General features: G+C 43.5%; 1 protein-coding gene and 1 pseudogene across 2 annotated transcripts; both read left to right on the top strand.

The window, feature by feature from the left end:
* The first annotated feature begins 1944 nt into the window (after nucleotides 1-1944).
* On the top strand, nucleotides 1945-8832 carry LOC133884120 (very-long-chain 3-oxoacyl-CoA reductase 1-like; annotated as a pseudogene).
* A 1428-nt stretch (nucleotides 8833-10260) lies between these two features.
* Nucleotides 10261-16172, top strand: LOC133884513 (probable inactive receptor kinase At5g58300). Of its 2 annotated transcripts, XM_062323956.1 has the most exons (4): nucleotides 10261-10552; nucleotides 10645-10772; nucleotides 12663-14018; nucleotides 15209-16172. In XM_062323956.1, the coding sequence occupies exons 3-4, from the start codon at nucleotides 12734-12736 to the stop codon at nucleotides 15805-15807; spliced, it is 1884 nt and encodes a 627-aa protein (XP_062179940.1). In that variant the 5' UTR covers nucleotides 10261-10552; nucleotides 10645-10772; nucleotides 12663-12733; the 3' UTR covers nucleotides 15808-16172. The 2 variants fall into 2 exon arrangements, with proteins under 2 accessions (XP_062179940.1, XP_062179939.1); XM_062323955.1 differs by having other exon boundaries at nucleotides 10261-10772.
* The last annotated feature ends 2571 nt before the right edge of the window (nucleotides 16173-18743 follow it).

The raw sequence follows: 18743 nt of genomic DNA, 5'->3' as shown, positions 1-18743 counted from the left end.
ACTCGCAATCCATGCTTCTACCTCCAGTTGGGAGTCGGAGGCTCGGAGCGATCTACTGATGCGGCGTAGGGATCTTCATTACATCATCAAGCCATCAAGGGCGTGAGTGCCACTGATTCGGTTTCGCAGGCAATTCTGGCAGGGCAGCGGCAACGGGAGACGCGCGGCGGCAGAGATTGTTGCCGCCTGAGCTCTCCTATAGTTGGCAGCGCGGCATCACGGGCGCGGGCTGCGGCGGCGCGGCACATCCGAACTAGGAAACGAGGGGCAAGCGAGCGCGATTGGCTCGCAGACGATTGACGGAGTGGCAACCGAACCGAGTCCGGCGATCGATCGGCCGCGCGGCACGGAGCACCGGACTCTACAGCCCGCGCGGCCGGCCGGCACGGCGAAGGCCGAAGGGGCGAAGGAAGTTGATGCGAGACCGCAAGGCTGCCGTGCCCCACGCCCGTTGGCTCCCGTCTCGGTTTATTTTTATATTTTTAAATTCGAAAATTCTAAATATATGCATCTAATTTGAAATTTCAACACAAATAATTATTTGTACAATGAGAAATCATAAAATTTATCTTTTTTTCTCATCTTACAGGTTATATTTTTATCTAACTTTTTTTAAGAACTAGATGATAGCATTCTCTACGCTACAAATTATTTAGATTTTTTCATGACTATTTCGACCATGTTTTGAATTTGGAGAGCGTTGTAGTGTTGTTGTTTTTTGTTAAACTTATCGTCTGTTGGAAGAGTGATAAGAGTATAGAGTTACAAAATTTTGAAACATACACATATATTTACAATTTTCGGATTTAAAATATAAAAATAAAAAATCCCCATCTTGGTGCAGAGTGGTGTGTGACAGCTAGTCCCATGAGCGGAGGCGACGCTGCGTTTCTGGCGATCATGTTCTTGCAGGTTGCAACCCATGCCCTCAACTACGCACCTAGGTAGCGCAAGAGGCGAGAGGTCTTGGCCTGGAGATTAGGGACGAAGTAAGAACTTAAATGATGATGGTGCTAAATATATAATCTAAAGTAATATTGGTCTTAGAGTTCAATTTACACTGGTGTATATATAGTTAAAATAAAATAATTACTACTAAAATTTTGATTTACTCTGTGCCAGTGCACCACCCTACCCCTATCTAGCTTCACCCTTGCTGGAGATCCATTTCAGAACATGGAAGGCCGGCTCCATGGACACCCAAGAAGAATAGAAGCTGTACACGCTGCCTCTGTCTTTTCCCACTGAAGAGCGAAAATCAGCCATCCCACTGAAGGAAACACGCACATAGCATGGCGATAGCGCCTCTAATAGTGGGGAGACTGGCCAAGCCTCGAAGCCTGGCTCTCACAAAAAGTCCCCCCTCACTTGTGCGCTTGGTAGCACACGCTCCCGCCGTTAGTTGAGCGTGCAAGTCGCAGCGCCACGTTCGAAGGTTTCTCGACCTTAAAGAAATGCCTCTGGAACATCTCTCCGCGGGTCGAGTTGTAACTACCGTAAAACTCCACGTATAGTACCCCAGTTTTCAATTTTTTGGGGGGCGGGGCAGGGGTTTACGTGCAATTCCAAACATTAAGTTGATGATTACATGCAACCTAATAAATAAATGGTGATATATACAATAGGCATGCGTGATGCATGTTGCAACATTGTCACCGTCAAAATATCTCATGGACCTTTGTTGGAGGAAGGAGTTTTCGTCTTATCGAGGCCACAACGCGCGGGGGAGAGAGAGAGGCGTCTTTCGAAGAGAGCTCCGAGGCATCGCTAGGGCTGACAACGGGACGGGCCGAATCAGTTCCCATGGGTTTTGCACCTGACGGGTCAGGGGCAAAATTTGCCTTACAGGGGTCACGGGTCGGGGGTCTGAATTGAGTTTGGATCAAGAGTGAGGGTAAAAATTCACCTGTGAGCCTAAAAAATCTCGCTGCCCGCACCCAGTCCATGCCGCCGCCCGTTGCATTGCTGCAGCTCCTGTTGCACATGCCACTCCCGCTGCCCTTGCCACAATCCGCGCCACTCCCAACTGAGGCCGTCGCTGCCACCCGCGGGATCCCTATCGGGTTTCGAGTCTTCACCGAGTTCAGGGTGAAGGTGGTTTTTCCCTGTTAAGTGTTTTGGGGACAGATCGAGTTTTTTATTCGAGTTTCAGATTAGGTGCGTTCTTGTTGCACCCAAACTCACCCCGTTGCTAGGCCTAAGCATCGCTTAGGGGGACCACGACATACCATGTGTGGTCCCGGGAGGGGATGCACCACGGATACAACTAAAGTCCATTGGCCCTTGGTACGGGCCTCTAGGCAGCAGGGCGAGGCTTCGTCAGAGCATCAGGGTTTGAAAAATCATTGAAAAATGCTCAATATTCATAAAAACCGGTCAATTCGGTCCGCACCAAATTTTGAATTCGACCTGTTTTTGAATTTGAATTAAAAAACATTTTTTAAAAAAATATCAAAAAAATTAAATACCGGAGACAATTCTAAGACCTTCTTTGAATTTTGTTTTTTTTCAAAAATAATGTAGTTTGTATCATATTTTATATGGATGAAGTTTGAAAACAAGAAAGAAAAATACTAAAATAGGTCGTATGAACATGATAATTTGGCGCATCACGTTAAGTAAAATATTAACATGAAAACACATATTTTTTTTAGGCATATGTTAAAAGGATCTTTAAAATTTGTTTCACTTCATTTAGAGTTTTATTAATTTCTACATGATTTTTACAAAGTTCACAAGTATAAAATGAACATGTTAAGAAATAGTACTGTAATTAACTTTTTCATATCTATCATTATTTTTCCTACATAAAGCATAGTATAAGTAAACTAATAAAAGCGAGTTCACTAATTTGAGAGGTGTGATGAGTTAGTTATAAATTAATGTAGTTGCAACACATTTACACAATAACCATTTCATGAGTTAATGTATTTTTAAAAGATATGGGATCATGTAAGAAGATTAAAAAAATTAGTTTCATGATTTTTAGATTAACAAAGAATTAACTATGCATTTAACTAGGTTTAAAAATATATTTTTCCACAGATAATATACAACATTTTCATGATTATAAATACTTTTATCATGTAGATCATGTTACAAGGAAGCTAAAAAAATTTGTTTTACTTGATTTGAAGCTCATATGAATTAGTTGTCGATTTTACAAAGTTAAGCTATTTTTTGGTTTTTCTTCAACTTCACTGAAATTCGATAAAACCGAACGATTTTCAATGAAATTCGAGCGATTTTTTATCACAAACAAAATGTGAAAATGCGGTCGGTTTTTGATAAAATTCGAGCTGTTACCAAATGGTTGGTTCGTCCAGATTTTGTCTCCGATTTATAAATTTGACCGAGTGAAGTTGTCCAAATTATCGTTGAACTTTGATAGAATTTTTCGGTTTTCACGAATATCAGAAAATCGCTAGAGACGGTTTTCGGATCTCAAACAAATTTTGAAACCTTACGGATCATCAGGAGGAAGCCTAAGGTCGCCAAGCTCCAACAGGTCCGGGGGCTCCGACCGGGGATGGCTCCCCAGTGAAGCTCCTACGAGGGACTGCCTCCGTTCGGGCCTGAGGATCGGCTAGGCCTCGGTCCCTTCCTCCCGGAGCTGGGCACGTATCCAGGCGTAGGCACGCGGATCCAAGGCAGCGACTCTGGAATCCGAATGTCAGAACTGGAGGCCATGCTGGCGGGCCAAAGCGTTGACCTTATGGTAGGACATGTAACATGTACAGTAGATAGTAAGTGTATCGGTAGGTAGCTGACCAGGAGAAATGTATTATTCTACCCTCGGTTTGCTTGCCCACGATGGTAGTCTTGTAAAATCAGCCTCAAAGGCACGAATGTAATCCGAGTATCCGACACACTGAGAATGATATAAAGAGCTCCTCTTCCGGCTTGGAAGAGGGTAGAGACTTAGATTTGTTTGGCTGGTCCCCTGTCGGAGCTGCCTGGTCAGGAAGCAGTTTTAGATGTTCGATGTTCGATTCAGGGGAGCTGCCTGGATGCGCTGTTTGATGCCAAAACTGCCTGTCAGAGCTCTAACCAAACACGTTCTTAGTTTTTTCCACACGCGCGCCATTCGTCACCTCTTTCCATCTTCCAAGCTTGAAGCTCCCCTCAAGCGTGAGTTCCTCTCCTCTCAACCCTCAAACGTGATCTCTTAGCAAACGCATTCGATGATCGGGTGGCTGGTGCGTGTTGCAGAGTTGGTCTCGTCATCTCGTGAGCGACCTCGTCGATCAGCACATGCCAGTTACGCACAGGCACCTTGCGCGTTGCACTGTTGTTACTGACGCACACTAGTCACGTAGGTGGGCACCGGTACAGTGAGCCAGTGCCTTTTTCCGGGGTTCAGATGTGCGCTGCAAGGCTGCAGCGTTGCAACCCACTCTGATTAGGATCATCTCTATCTCTATAAAGCACAAAAGCGAAAAGAGACCAAAAACAAAGGGCCAGGATTTGGTCACTTCTGGGCATCTTCTGATTTGGTACGGTAGACAGGCACATCTACTCGTCTAAAAGCTAGCAAAGTAGCAAGCAGCCAACATGACCAAGCTGCTGGCAGGAAAGTCGAAGAAGTGGTGTCATGGAGCCCGTCGTCAGTCGTCCATGTTCCGACCACCAGTGTGCATGATTGTATCTCTCATGTTTGCACAGAGTTGTCTGTCGCTTCAGGATCTCGAGGCAGCGAGTACATCCCCATGATGGATGCTTGGTGCTCGGACCTTCCTGTGCACGCATAGCAGCGAAATAACTCGTGTCCATTAGATTTTCATTCCATATGAGTGCCCTTTTGGATGGTAGGATTGGTGCAAAGGAGTTTATAGGATAGGAAGCTTTTCTCCACATTTTAGATGAGTTCTAGCATAAGCTCTAACCTCATGTGTTACTATTCATTTGAAAGCTCCAATGCATCTTCTCTCTTTCTCTCTTGCTAATAAGCATCTAACTCCTAAATTCTTGTACTTTTTCTTAAAACATCTAAACATTTCATGTAAATAATTCATGCGGTTTTCCATTCCATAGGAATCAAATGCTAGATAACTTTAATCTTGTATTTTTTTATTCCTACATTTTGAGAATACCGCGTTTCAAAAAGGGCCTAAGTATGAGGCCCCGAGGTCCACTGGGCACTGCTAATTGGGATGGTGAACTGTGGTTACCATCAAATCCATTCCATCATGGTAGACTAAGAATGTAAGTACATTTTCTTCTTTTATTTGAATGGCAACTAAGAATGTATGGTTGACTAGTATCCCCATTAGATAACATAATTAAAACAATTCAGGAGCCCACGATTGCGACAAGCCAACAATACCTGGTAGAGAGTAGTAGATGCGCATTGTTTACCTTCCAGACACCTGATTGCTTAATCACCAACTAAACACTGTTATTAAGTACTATTAAGTATATAATTGTGGTAGAAGTACTGTTGTAGTACAATTAGTGTTATAAATGCAGTACAGTTATCTCTACTACTTAAAAAAATACGTAATGGTCGTTTCAGGACAGGTAGAACGTCTTGCCTCCATGTCTTGCAAGCTACTCCTAAACTACGTAGAAATTACTTACCTCATGTCGCTCGATAAATAGTTGATTTTCTTCCCTCTTCACCCATTCTGCCTCTCCCCGACTCGAACATCGCCCTTCTCCCCACCCATAACCTCGCTCTTACGATTCTAGGGTTAGGGATGCCCGCAACCTCCGCTCCCTCGTGGCCTCCCTCTCTCCAACCCCCTAACAAATCCGTCGCTCCAGTCTCCACCCTCTCTCTCTCTCTCTGGCCATCGATGCCGCCAGAAGCCCTGACGCACGTCTGCTCCGCCTTGCACTCCTAGGCAAGCCCCTGCGCCGTTGCTACGACACTTGGGTTGTCGTCACCGGCGCCACTGATGGCATCAACTGCGCCATCCCGTTCCGCCTCACCACGACTGGGCTCGAGCTCGTCCTCGTCGGCCACAACACGGACAAGCTTGCTGCTGTGGCTGCCGAGATCAAGGCCAAGGTCCCCGAGGTGCGCACCTTCGTGCTTGACTTCGCTAGCGAGGGGCTCACAGTGGGTGTAGAAGCGCTGAAGGAGGCCATCCGGGGCCTTGACGTCGGCGTGCTTGTCAACAATGCTTGGGTGTCATACCCGTACGCGCGCTACTTCCACGAGGTGGACGAGGAGCTGATGGGCAGCCTGATCCGGGTCAACATCAAGGGCGTCACACGGGTCATGCACGCTGTGCTGCCTGGCATGGTCGAGAGGAAGCGTGACACCATCGTCAACATTGGCTATAGCGTCGCTTCCATCGTGCCCTCCGATTTGCTCTACTCCATCTACGCCGCCACCAAAGCGTGAGTTCCTCGCGTCGCTACTCTCAAATTAGTGCTTTGCTTCGTCTCTTTTGATGTTTACTGCAGCAGTTCTACATGTTCATGCTTATATTGACTTGAATTTAGGATACATGGTGGTAGTGGTAGTAAGATTGAGAACAAAGGAACACGTCTTTGTTACCTGCCTGTACTTGATTTAGCTTTTTAAAGTGTTTGTTAGGATATGTGACTATTCTAGGAAGATTGGATAGGAAATCACAGGAAACACTTTAGTACGAGATTTTAGTTCTCATGTCATAGTCATACTAGATTCCGATGCAAGCAGAGAGGCACTAGATGTGCTATATTGTAAGGATAGGAATAGTTGGAGAGTGGAATTGCGTTAGTTTAGGATTGTTTGAAATGTTCAGCTTGTTCAGGTCTAATGTGGATTGCATTAGTTACTAAAATTTCATAGTAATTATCTTGCACTATTTCAAAGAATTAGGAATATCTTTGACTTTTTATTTATTTCTGCTGATGTTCTGATGTAGACGGGGGTTCCCGATCTTTCGATGAGAGCTGGGATAACTTTGATTTTGGGAGGAGTCGACGTTGGCAGTCTAACTACAACGACTATAGGGGCATTGCGCCTTAGCAACCAGTACACCAACTCTGGATTGTTACTATTCTTGCCATGCCAAGAACAACCTTGAACCTGCTAGCAATCGAAGAACAAAATGAACAAGCAGATAACTCACAAATCTAGCCATGGGGTTTAATCTGTTACACCAAGGTAGGGTTCTGAATCGAGTAAATCGGGTGGTCTAGCCGACACACACATTTACAAGTAAGAAGCAGAAGCTATCTTAGTTCTAAAACAAAACCCAAGTTCAAAGTAGTGGCTGTTGGTGGTATTTATAGGTAGGAAACCGCCAAGAGGTGCAAATCCTAACTTGAGATGCACCCACATGGGCTCTACTGGATACAAGGCTCAAGACCCATAGCTAGAGGGTCCGAACATATGATCCAAATATTCTTTGGCCGATTCTGAACAACTTCTGTGGAACTTGATGGTGAGGTCATTTCCATCTGAAAGTAGACGAGGAGATCTTTTCATCAAATACTCATGATCCTTCACCACCCTCCAGAGTCAAGAGTTATGGTCGAGTCAAAATGACAATAGCTGGAGGGTCCGAACATTCTTTGCCCAATTCTGAACAACTTATGTGGAATTTCATGGTGAGGTCAGATCCATCTGAAAGTAGACGAGGAGATCTTTCCATCAAATACTCATGAGCCCCCCCCCCACCCGCCGGAGTCAAGAGTTATGGCCGATTCAAAATAGCGATGTCTAGTGGTCTGAACCAGCGGTCCGAACTTGCTCTTGGCTACTCCTGCTCCCATCTGGTTCTTCTCCCAAGTTTTGAAGCACAATAAAAACATCATAGGACTTTAGTAGCATCCAATTCGAAGAAGAACTTGTATGGACAGCTAGAAACAACTTTACTTGATAATTAAGTCGACGTGCTCGAGCTCGAGTCATTGGTCCATGCTATGCAATAGGTGTGGCTGTTCTATTGGAAGGGATGTCCTCATCATGTTCAGTTATGCTGAATAATGATATTTTTTTTTTTTACTTTTTACTTCTTAGGTATGTTGAACAATTCTCAAGATGCCTTCATGTTGAGTTCAAGAGCAGGGGTATTGATGTGTAGTGTCAGGTAACAACTGATCTCTCTTTGCAACAAATGTATCTCATCTCAAATTATTCAATCTTTTATGCAGTCATCTACTCAACAAAAGATTGTTACGTTGTTCAGATAAATCATTGGTTCTCGTTGAAGTTCCAATTTTTTGCTGCCATAGTTTCCACACAAATATCTCAGTGAACAACGAAAAATGAATGCTTATGAAACAATCCGATTGTTATTTTAAGCTTCCTATGTATGCTTTGACAGGAAATGTCATAATGTGATTTTTTTTAGATAATGGAAAATTGTCATAATGTGATAGTGCTCAAAAACTAAAGTAATCCTGAAAATTGCAGATTGCTTAAACTAACTCACAAAAATTATGATTTCTCATGTTCTACTAAAATTACTTAAGTTTGTTCCTCTGTTCAACCGAGGTATACCTATTTTTCACCTCTTATTGTTGACCACTCCATTTAGGCCTTTTACATTGCTATATCTATGTTGTTAGGAATACATTTTTTTCATATGTATGAACTTTTGCACTCTAACTTGACTTATTTGATCTATTTATGTGCCCTTGTATGTGGCGACAAAGACGACATCCATCAGGAAATCTTCCTTCATGGTCCCATCTGCTGACACCTATGCCTACGCTGCTGTTCGCCACATTGGATATGAACCTAGGTGCATGCCATACTAGCCACACTCTGTTGTGTGGTTCTTGATATCCATGCTTCCTGAGTCCCTGGTAGACAACGTGTGCCTGAACATGTGCATCAAGATCCGCAAGAAGGGGCAAACTAAGGATGCCAAGAAGAAAGCACAGTGACGTCTGATACTTGCTTTATGCATTTGAAATTTGCAATGCTTCTCTTGGACAATTATCTCTAGCATTGTTGTAGGCACTTTATGCAGTAGTTAAATTGCCTTCTGAGTCTATTAAAGTTGAGGATGATGTTGTTCCCTCTATGGTTATGAAGCAGATACCTGTAATTTTTCTCATTTCAGAACACTAGATGCACTTAAAGTGGAATGGAATTGACTGAAGTTGTGCAACTTTGTTTAGCTGCGTTCTAATGCGGTTTGATTGCCCTTCGAAAATCCGAGATGACTTTTCTTCTGTTTACTTAGGTACGAACTTGCAGACAATTGCTAGGTTTAGCCTTTTACTAGGACTGATCATCCATGAAGACTTGAGGGCCCAGATTTGTGGTCGTAATCACAACACTAAAAGTAACTATTGCTACAGTGATTCTTGGCAGAATTCCACTTTGTAGCGATCATTTGGCGAACGATTTTGAACTATATTTCTAGCCGTGTCTGACCATTTAGCGAACGATGGTTTGGATGTCCTTATGGAAGCATTAATATTTTCAACTGAGGCGTGACACTGGAAGGAAGCAACACAGGTCATTTTCAAACAAAAATCTCAAGTGCCATGGTTGGATTATGAAGTAAAGCTAAACTTGCATATAGGCCTTGATTTCCCAACATGTTTACACTTCTTATGACTTCAATTGTAGATTGCTATATCTGTGAAACCACTTAAGGTCCGCAACTGGATTCTACCAGAAATGCCATGATTGATAACTGACTTTGTTATCTCTCTTGCTGATTACTGATATATGGATCTAAGGCCATAGATTCAGTAACAGGCAGCTAGAGATCCATGTTGTCATAGTATTCCTCCGCTTCGGATGCCGCATCGTACGCCCCCTCCCCCTCCCCCAATAACCATGATTTGATGCTGTGCGCCTCTTTGGTCGGGACGAATCTCCGCTGTGATTTCTCGCTAGGTGTCTTGAGAATCAGGTTAGTTTTAGATGAGTCAATAATATTATCATGTACAAATTTTCAGTTTCCGTTGCAAAGCAAGGTTATTTAACTAGTAATGAATAAATTGCAGATTGAGTACAACTGCTACGACTATTGTGATCATAAACGGGAGGGAGATACAATGTCTGTTTAGTAGAGCTCGCCTATACAAATTCTCTATGAAAGTGATTCACTGAGAAAAGTAATTATGAGACAGAAAGTGATTTTCTACGGTAAATTTTATTAAGAAAATAATTTTATAGAAAAAATAAATAAAAAAACTAAATTTTCAGCTCTCAACATTAATTCATTTAAAAAAACTCCTCCCACCCACCGCGCCGCCGGGCCCACGGCCACGCCCGCCGCGGGTGACCACTCTGTCTCCACTCCCCAGCTCACACCAGGGGCAAATCCGTCACTTGCCAGCTCCCCGAGAAACCCATCGCACCGGGCTCGCACGCGCTCTCTCTTAAACGCACAGCGAGTTTGCACACAGGCGCGCGCACCCGCACACTCCCGCGGCACCAGCATCACAGCGCCCGCTGGCAACTGCAAGGAGAGGGAGTGCGGACAGGTAGGGAGATCCTAGCTGCTCGGTGCGCGCTCGCCGGCCGTGAGTGGGAGGAGGAGGCGGAGGGCGGTGGTGGGCGGCGAGGTCTGGGGCGGCGCGGGGGACGAATGCCGGCCGTCCCCGCGGCGGATCGGGCTGTTTCCTTGGAGCGATTCCTGGTGCGGTAAGCCCTAGGCGGTGACTGCAAAGTCCGATCCTAAGGTGGACGGCGACTCCGGGAGGGCCGCTAATTTCTTCGTTGCTGACGCCACGAAGGTCGGAATTCTCCTCCCGGCGCCACCCGCGTTGGCTCTCGGTCCTGGGCTGCGAACGGGGAGGCCCACGGCGCGAATGGAGCTCACCTCTGGCCGCAAGATTCCAACCTGGGGCGCTTTTCCTGCGAGGTATGGCGTAATTCGTTTTTTTTTTCAGTTTCTCCGCACTGTGAAAACGTTTTTTTTTTTTTTTTTTTTTTTTTTTTGTCGAACACACTGTGGAAAGAAACGATTTCGAGGTGTAATGTAGTATAGTATGTTCTTGCGGTCACTACACTACTTTTGTAGCAAAGCAAATCGTGCTTTCTTAAAACACGTCTTGGTTGGTCGACGAGTTCGTGCTTTTGTCTTTAGAAAAGGGAAAAGAGAATGCAATGGAACTGTGCTTTTGTTAGTAAGGCTAGAGGAGTTGAGCAGTTGGAATCTACAGGTCTGCTGTTACCTTCCATTTGTTGATTGGGTAATGATTTAATTCTTCTAAACCAATGTGGTAGTGATTATTCATGTGAACAACCTGGAACTGTGAATAAACAAACAGCAACTTGAGAATAATGCGACGGAGTAGGTCAGATATATAGTACTGAACTGCAACTTGTAGCAACTCTTACATGTGCAGTTCGGGAAATGCAACTCACATGCACTTGTGGACGTATGACCTATATTTTCCGTCCATTCCAGCCACCTGATATTCATCTACCCTAGCACAAATCTCAACGCGCAAATAAACGATCTTGATAAGACATGCACCCAGGCTAGTGGAAATTTCCCTTCCACGTGCAGTTCCCAAGCTTGATGCACCAGGGGTAGGGGAACATGGAAGTGTTAACCCTTAATAATCTTACTGACTGGTACATCTAGTGTTGCAAGTTGCAACTGTCCTTTGGGGTGTTGAGACAGTGATAGCTCTTGCTTTGCATTTGTCCTATGGTGTGGAGCCTGAGATGTCGGCCTTGGTGTGCCGTGCTGCCCATGATCGCGTCCATCAATGAGCAGAGAGCCCCACCCTGCCTGCAAACCCTCTTCCCTTTGGTTTCTTGCATCTGAGACCGCATGGTTTATGTGCTGGACTTTTGACCTCGTGCTGATGCCTTTTTCCAAAGCATTTGATCCTTGAAAACAACTGCATTAGGTGTAGTAATTGAGTCTAATTTAGGTGCCCTGCAGCTTCTTTTGTGTAAGTTACACATGTGCAAGGCAGTCCACCAACGTGATGTGCCTCATTCTGTTTTTGTTTCATTTTACTATTTTAGAGAGGAGGTCGCTATGTGGCAGTTGAGGATGGTCCACTTTGTCATTATCTCATGAATTTATGATTTATTCCAAGAGTGTGCTTACACCGCTTTCTGTGCCAGTGATGAGAACTAGTTATGATGAAAAGTACAGGTTCCTCGTTATGATTGGAGATAGCTAAGGGCAGTGGCTATTAAATATGTTGGAATTTCCAAATAAAGCTGATTTTTTTATATGTACTGTTTGTAAGCTGCTCATCCTAACTACATAAATTGTGCGTCAAAATCCTATTAGTCTCACAATAGATGCCATTCTTGTACAGCATGTTTACTATTATTCTTTAGGAGGACCAGGAATCTGATATTTAATAATTGAAAACCATACTTGGTTTTGACTTTTAAAAACTTAAGCAGTGGGAATGCTTCTTGTAAGCTGTTAATTGACGAAAGCATATATTTTGCATTCAATTCTACAACTTTCTTGGTAGTTTTGTGTGATTGCATTCTATATGGATCATCTTAATGATGAAAAGAGTTTATCCTCTTTTACCTTTTCAAGATCTCTCAGACATATATATTCAGCAGCTGCTTACTTGCTTAGTTACAGAGCATATAAATGTCCATTGGGGAACTTTATTGCGTTATGTTTGTTATCTGAATTCCCTTGCCTTTCTACTTGTTTTTCCACTTACAAAACTGAATTTTTATACTGTTATCCTGACTCTTGAGATTATGAACCACTATCACTTACTGTTGACTCTTGTAGTCTTGTTTCCCTTTTATGTGGCAGGAATGATGCACTGATGGGAACTCCTGTATTATAACTGTGGTTTCTCCTTATTCTTCCAGCCGATCCCAACAATGTGGCATCTCAGGCTTATAGCTTTTCTTTCTGCTTCTCTTTTATTTATGCTCCTTCCTTGTGCTAGAGGTGCTGACTTGAACTCCGATAAGCAAGCCCTTTTAGCATTTGCTGCTTCACTGCCCCATGTCAGAAAGCTCAACTGGACCCGCACAACACAAGTTTGTACATCTTGGGTTGGGGTTACATGCACAACTGACGGGAAGCGCGTACGTCAAGTGCGGCTACCCGCAATAGGTCTCTTTGGTCCTATCCCCATCGGCATACTTGGCAAGCTTGATGCATTAGAGGTGTTGAGCCTTAGGTCAAATCGTCTTACGATTGATCTCCCTCCTGATGTAGCATCCATTCCTTCTCTGCGCTCTCTTTATCTTCAGCACAACAACTTGTCTGGAATTATACCAAGTTCACTATCTTCCAATCTAACATTCTTAGACCTGTCATACAACTCATTCGATGGAGAAATCCCATTGAAAATACAAAATATCACTGAACTGACTGCACTGCTTCTCCAGAACAACTCTCTTTCTGGACCCATCCCTGACCTTCATCTCCCCAAATTGAGACATTTGGATTTGAGCAATAATAACTTGAGTGGGCCTATACCACCTTCCCTGCAGAAGTTCCCAGCCAGTTCTTTCTTGGGAAATACTTTTCTATGTGGATTGCCATTGGAACCATGTCCAGGAACCGGACCTTCTCCTTCTCCAATATCACCATCGCCCCAAAATCCCAAAAGAAGCTTCTGGAAAAAGCTTAGCCGTGGTGTCATAATTGCAATAGCTGCTGGAGGAGGGGCATTATTATTGATTTTGATTATCATCCTCTTGGTATGCATCTTCAAAAGAAAGGGAGATGCGGAGCCTGGCGCAGCATCATCTTCGTCCAAAGGAAAGGCTATTGCAGGTGGAAGAGCAGAAAAATCCAAGGGAGAGTACAGCAGCGGTATTCAAGAAGCAGAGAGGAATAGATTATTTTTCTTTGAGGGATGTTCATTTAATTTTGACTTGGAGGATCTGTTAAGGGCTTCGGCTGAAGTCCTTGGAAAAGGAAGTTATGGAACTACCTACAAAGCTGTTCTTGAGGATGGCACTACAGTGGTGGTCAAGAGACTGAAGGAAGTGGCGGCGGGAAAGAGGGAGTTCGAACAGCAGATGGAGCTAATTGGCAAGGTTGGCCAGCATCAGAATGTTGCCCCGTTACGTGCTTACTATTACTCCAAGGATGAGAAGCTCTTGGTGTATGACTATGTCCCGCTGGGTAGCCTTTATGCTGCTTTGCACGGTATGTTCTTTATTTCGAATCATCTATTTGAATCATTAAACATTTTACTGCCTGTCCGAAGCTAGTTTAAACTTCTTTATGGAACTTGAAGCTGTTAGCTGACATAAACTTGGAAATGTAGATATCTGAATACTTTGACCTTGACAGTTTCATTGCAAGTCAGTCATGAAGGACCAAATACCAATAGTGTTGTAGCATAACCTTTTCTTTTATTCCGTTGTCTTTAGAAATCAAAATTAAAGTCTAAATTTGGCAGTTGCATACTTGCACTGACATACTGAGGACGCTTTATGTAGGACTCTTGAAATTCTGTGTTCTGTGGCTTATATGAAATTATGTCTTCTATCTCTTATAAGAAGCTACTGCATTTAGATTGGTTTTTTGCTGAATAAGATGTTTTGAAGATATATATAAACTTCCAATGTACTGCCTTTTGGGCCTTGGTTTTTATCCTTCTGGAGACAAAATATATCAAATGTGACGTCAACACATACCTCCCTCACTAATTTGTTTGTTGTTTTTTAGGATTTCTATAACTGTTCTGGAGTTCCCTAGAACAGTCTAATAGAACTACTTGTAGCTACAAAAGTTAGGCTTTTGTGCTACTGGCATTTTCTGGCCGTTGCAGTGTATGCAAAAGAATAAGTTGTCATTCCGTAGTGTCTTGCGTTTTCAGTTACCTGCTAGATGTATCACACCAATACTGACGTGCAATCTGCCAGCACAAACTGGGGGCTACAAGTAGTGTGGTTGGTGGTGCTGTTGCATACTATGATTCAAGTTTGATTTGCCTGTGATCTGAACCTAGTGATGACCTGCAAAGTGTGTAAATGGAACAGGAGGACTATAGGACTTTGACATATTTAGGATGTAACGGCGTAACGCTGTAACCGACACAGTTTATTGTTATATCTGTTTCATCCAATTTGTCGCAAGTATGGATATGTCCTGATTTGCTTGGTTACCACAAATTTAGTTGGCCAGTTAGGATTTCAGGGACTGGATCAGCAGCATGCAATTAACTAGATGCATTTCAAGCCTGGCCTTTGTAGCATTTCCATGGTTCTTTTCCCTTTTCACCCGTTTTGCTAACTTATTATCTAAAAGTATGACTAACATACTAATAATATGTATTTGCATTGAAAGGGTGTTATATGATAACGGACTTATGGTTGATTGTAAATACTCAGGGAATAAAGCTGCTGGAAGAACTCCATTGGACTGGGAGAAAAGAGTAAAAAATGCTCTGGGTGCTGCACGCGGAATGGCTTATCTTCATGCTGAGGGCGGCGGGAAGTTCATCCATGGAAACATCAAGTCAAGTAACGTCCTTATATCACAGGAGCTCAGTGTTTCCATCACCGAGTTTGGCCTTGCCCAGCTCATGGCCACGCCTCATGTTCACCCAAGACTCATCGGATACCGCGCGCCTGAGGTCCTGGAGACCAAGAGACCAACACAGAAATCCGACGTCTACAGCTTTGGTGTACTGCTCCTTGAGATGTTAACAGGTAAAGCTCCTCTTGGGTCCCCCAGTCGCGAGGATTACATCGAACACCTCCCCCGGTGGGTTCAATATGTGGTTCGAGAAGAATGGACATCAGAGGTTTTTGATGCCGACTTGCTGAGGCACCCGAACATCGAGGACGAGATGGTCCAGATGCTCCAGTTGGCAATGGCATGCGTTGCTGCTCTTCCTGACCAGCGGCCTCGGATGGAGGAGGTGGTCAGGAGGATCGAGGAGATCCGTAACTCCTACTCGGAGACAAGGACGTCCCCTGAGGCCTGAGGCAAGGAACATCACAGCAGTAAAATATGCCATCTAGACAAAATAGGTTTGACAGTCCCTGCCTGCAAAGTTGACAGCTCTGTGTTTAGTGTGCCCAGTGAAGCTTTGCTGTTGATTTCTGATCGTTCTTTAGTAAATCTATTTCCCGTTCTTGGTTTCATGATGTTAACCCTGGTGATTGTTTCATTTCATTAGCTCTGCTGATCATCGTAGGGTGTTAATTTATCATCGTGCTGTGACTCGATTTGAGACAACTCTTTTGAAGTTTGGTTTGCGGAATGCGCATTCTATTTTCGCCATCTGCTTTCTGGCCTATATATCCTCGTGGGCGAGCATCAATATTTTGTGTAACGAGAATGATCTTATTAGGTTATGATTTTGATCTTAGTGATTAATGGTAATATAGTTATTGGTATTAACATGTTTGTTAAGAATATATGTTAGTAGATCTTATAGATATAATACATGAAGAAGCCACCGTAGTTGGATAAAGTTTGATTGAATTGAAAAGGTTTCAGAGAAATTGTTCTCACTGGATAGTCCGGTGTAGAGAAGTTTATATTCACCGAAGCATTTTGTGATAAAATCTTTGGTAACATCAGAGTATTCTGTTAGTGGAGTTCAGTGAAGTTGCACTCACTGGAAGATCCGGTGATGCCTTGGTGAACACACCGGAATATTTATGACGGAGGATGAGGATTACCTCACCGTATGGTCCGGTGTTAGAAGAGTAAGAACACCAGAATATTTAACAGAACATTGAATTTTTTCAAGGGAGTTGAAGATTAACACACTGGAAGATCCAACGCTTTGAGTTGAACACACCGGAGTATTTCTAACGGAGGGTGAGGATCACCTCACCGGATGGTCCGGTGTTAGAAAAGTAAGAACATCAAAGCATTTAACATAACATTAGATTTTTTAAGGGAGTTGAAGATCAACACACCGGAAGGTACGACGCTTTGAGTTGAACACACCACAATATTTCTTGAAGAGAAGAAGAGAAGTGACTCAGTTGGCTCAAGATAACTCTCTGGATAGTCCGGTGATAGAGTTGCAGTTACACCAAAATGTTCGGTGTTCACAATGGTTCTGAGTGGGGTTTTAACATCTAGTTTCTTATGGTGTACACACCGGATATTCCGGTACTTGTACCACTGTCAACATCGGATCATCCGGTGTTCACAGTAAAGTTGAGCCATTGGAGCAACAATTAGTTGGCGGGTTTGATGCTATAAATACCTACTCACTCAGTTATTTGAAGGTGCTGGAGTTCAGAGAAGCCCATATACATATGAGAAGACATCCAAACCATCAAAGTGCTTAAAGTATTCATCTAAGGCGATTAAGTACATTATTAGAGAATGATTAGTGTTTATATGCCTAGAGAGAAGTATTGCTAGGTGCTGCAACCTAAATAGTGGATTAAAGAGTGATCCAACTGTATACCGAGAGGTATATCGATGCCTTGGAATCTTGGTAACTTGCCGGTAATTTATTAACCCTTCGACTTGGTGTGGAGTGGCGGCAAGAAGATTGTGCAAGGACGCGAATGCCTTTGTCTTCGTGACTAAAGCTCTGAAGTGAAGACGACGCATAAGTGAATGAAACAGAGGTTAATGGTGAGACCTTAGCTTGATGGCTTGGTGACTCATCGTGCTTGAGGTCTTGTCTTGGTGACTTGGTAGCTTAAGAGACGTGACCGAAAGAGACTTTACGACCGGGAGCATATTCTTTGTGGAGCTCCAATGTGAACTAGGAGTGACTTGTGTGCCACCGATGCCATAGGATAAAAATCCCTTGCCGAGTTTGTCTCTCTACCTTACTTACGTTTTCGCATTTACTTACTTGCAATTTATCTTGCTAGAGTAGGTTGCAATCCTTTTGAGTGGTAGAGTAAACACACCAGATAAACCTAGAGCACATTTAGATAAAAAGTGAGATATGTTTATCTTGTGATGTTTTGGAGCCATTATTTTCTAAGTATCCTAATTCACCACCTTGAATGTACGAGATGTCGCGTAGAGGGGGGGGTGGTGAATAGGCGTTTTCTGAAATTTAAAATTTTGCAGCAAATTAAACTATCCGGATACTCCGGGTTTGGAGGTTTCAGGTTCTGTCCGGATAGTCTGGATGAAACAGAAAAACGAAGCCTATGAAATTCTAAGTAAATCTATTTGATGTCACGTGGTACCACAGGTTCCTAAGGATGTATGAAGGCTTTTCAAAGAATCACCTGCAGCTAAAAACACAAACACGTAAATCGGGGAAGATCGCCCAAAAACAACTAGAACAACAAAGAAATCAAATGAGACACGAATTTATTTCCCTAAGTTCGGATCAAATGATCATACATCTCCACTAAGGTGCTCACAAAGAGCTGGGTCTCTCTCAACCTTTATCCTCATCGAGCGACCACGAAGATCAAGCTCTGCGCTTACTCAACTTTCCTTTTTCCTTACGGAGGCGAGGATGATCTTCACAAACTTCTCGAGGCACTCCACCTTGAACTTCTCGCTGGAGGAGGTGCTTCAACAAGGAAAACACTTGAGTAGACATCAATAAATACGATTAGATAGGTTAGGTATGGACGTCTCGAGACCATATTATATCATAAAGAGGCTAATCGTGCAAGCCTCACGCTGGTCGCGCGAGCCAAGGACTGATCACTTGATGGGCCAGGGTTCAGGAAATATCCCTCACTGGTCGCCACATCCCTCATTGAGTTCAAGCGCCCATTGGGCAATTCGTCCAGTAGCCTCCCTATTATGTATGACATCCTTCAGTGGATACGTCATCATGACAATGGCCCTCTGAGCTTGGAAATAGTGTCATAACTTCCTAGAAGACATCAAGACTGTATAAAATAATTTTTGCACTTGCGGGTATCATAGTTTCACATCATGTAGGACTTCTCTCATGTAGTAAACAAGTTT

The sequence above is a fragment of the Phragmites australis genome, chromosome 11 (assembly GCF_958298935.1).
Source record: "Phragmites australis chromosome 11, lpPhrAust1.1, whole genome shotgun sequence".
NCBI lineage: Eukaryota > Viridiplantae > Streptophyta > Magnoliopsida > Poales > Poaceae > Phragmites > Phragmites australis.
This window is presented reverse-complemented; position numbering and strand designations above follow the sequence as displayed.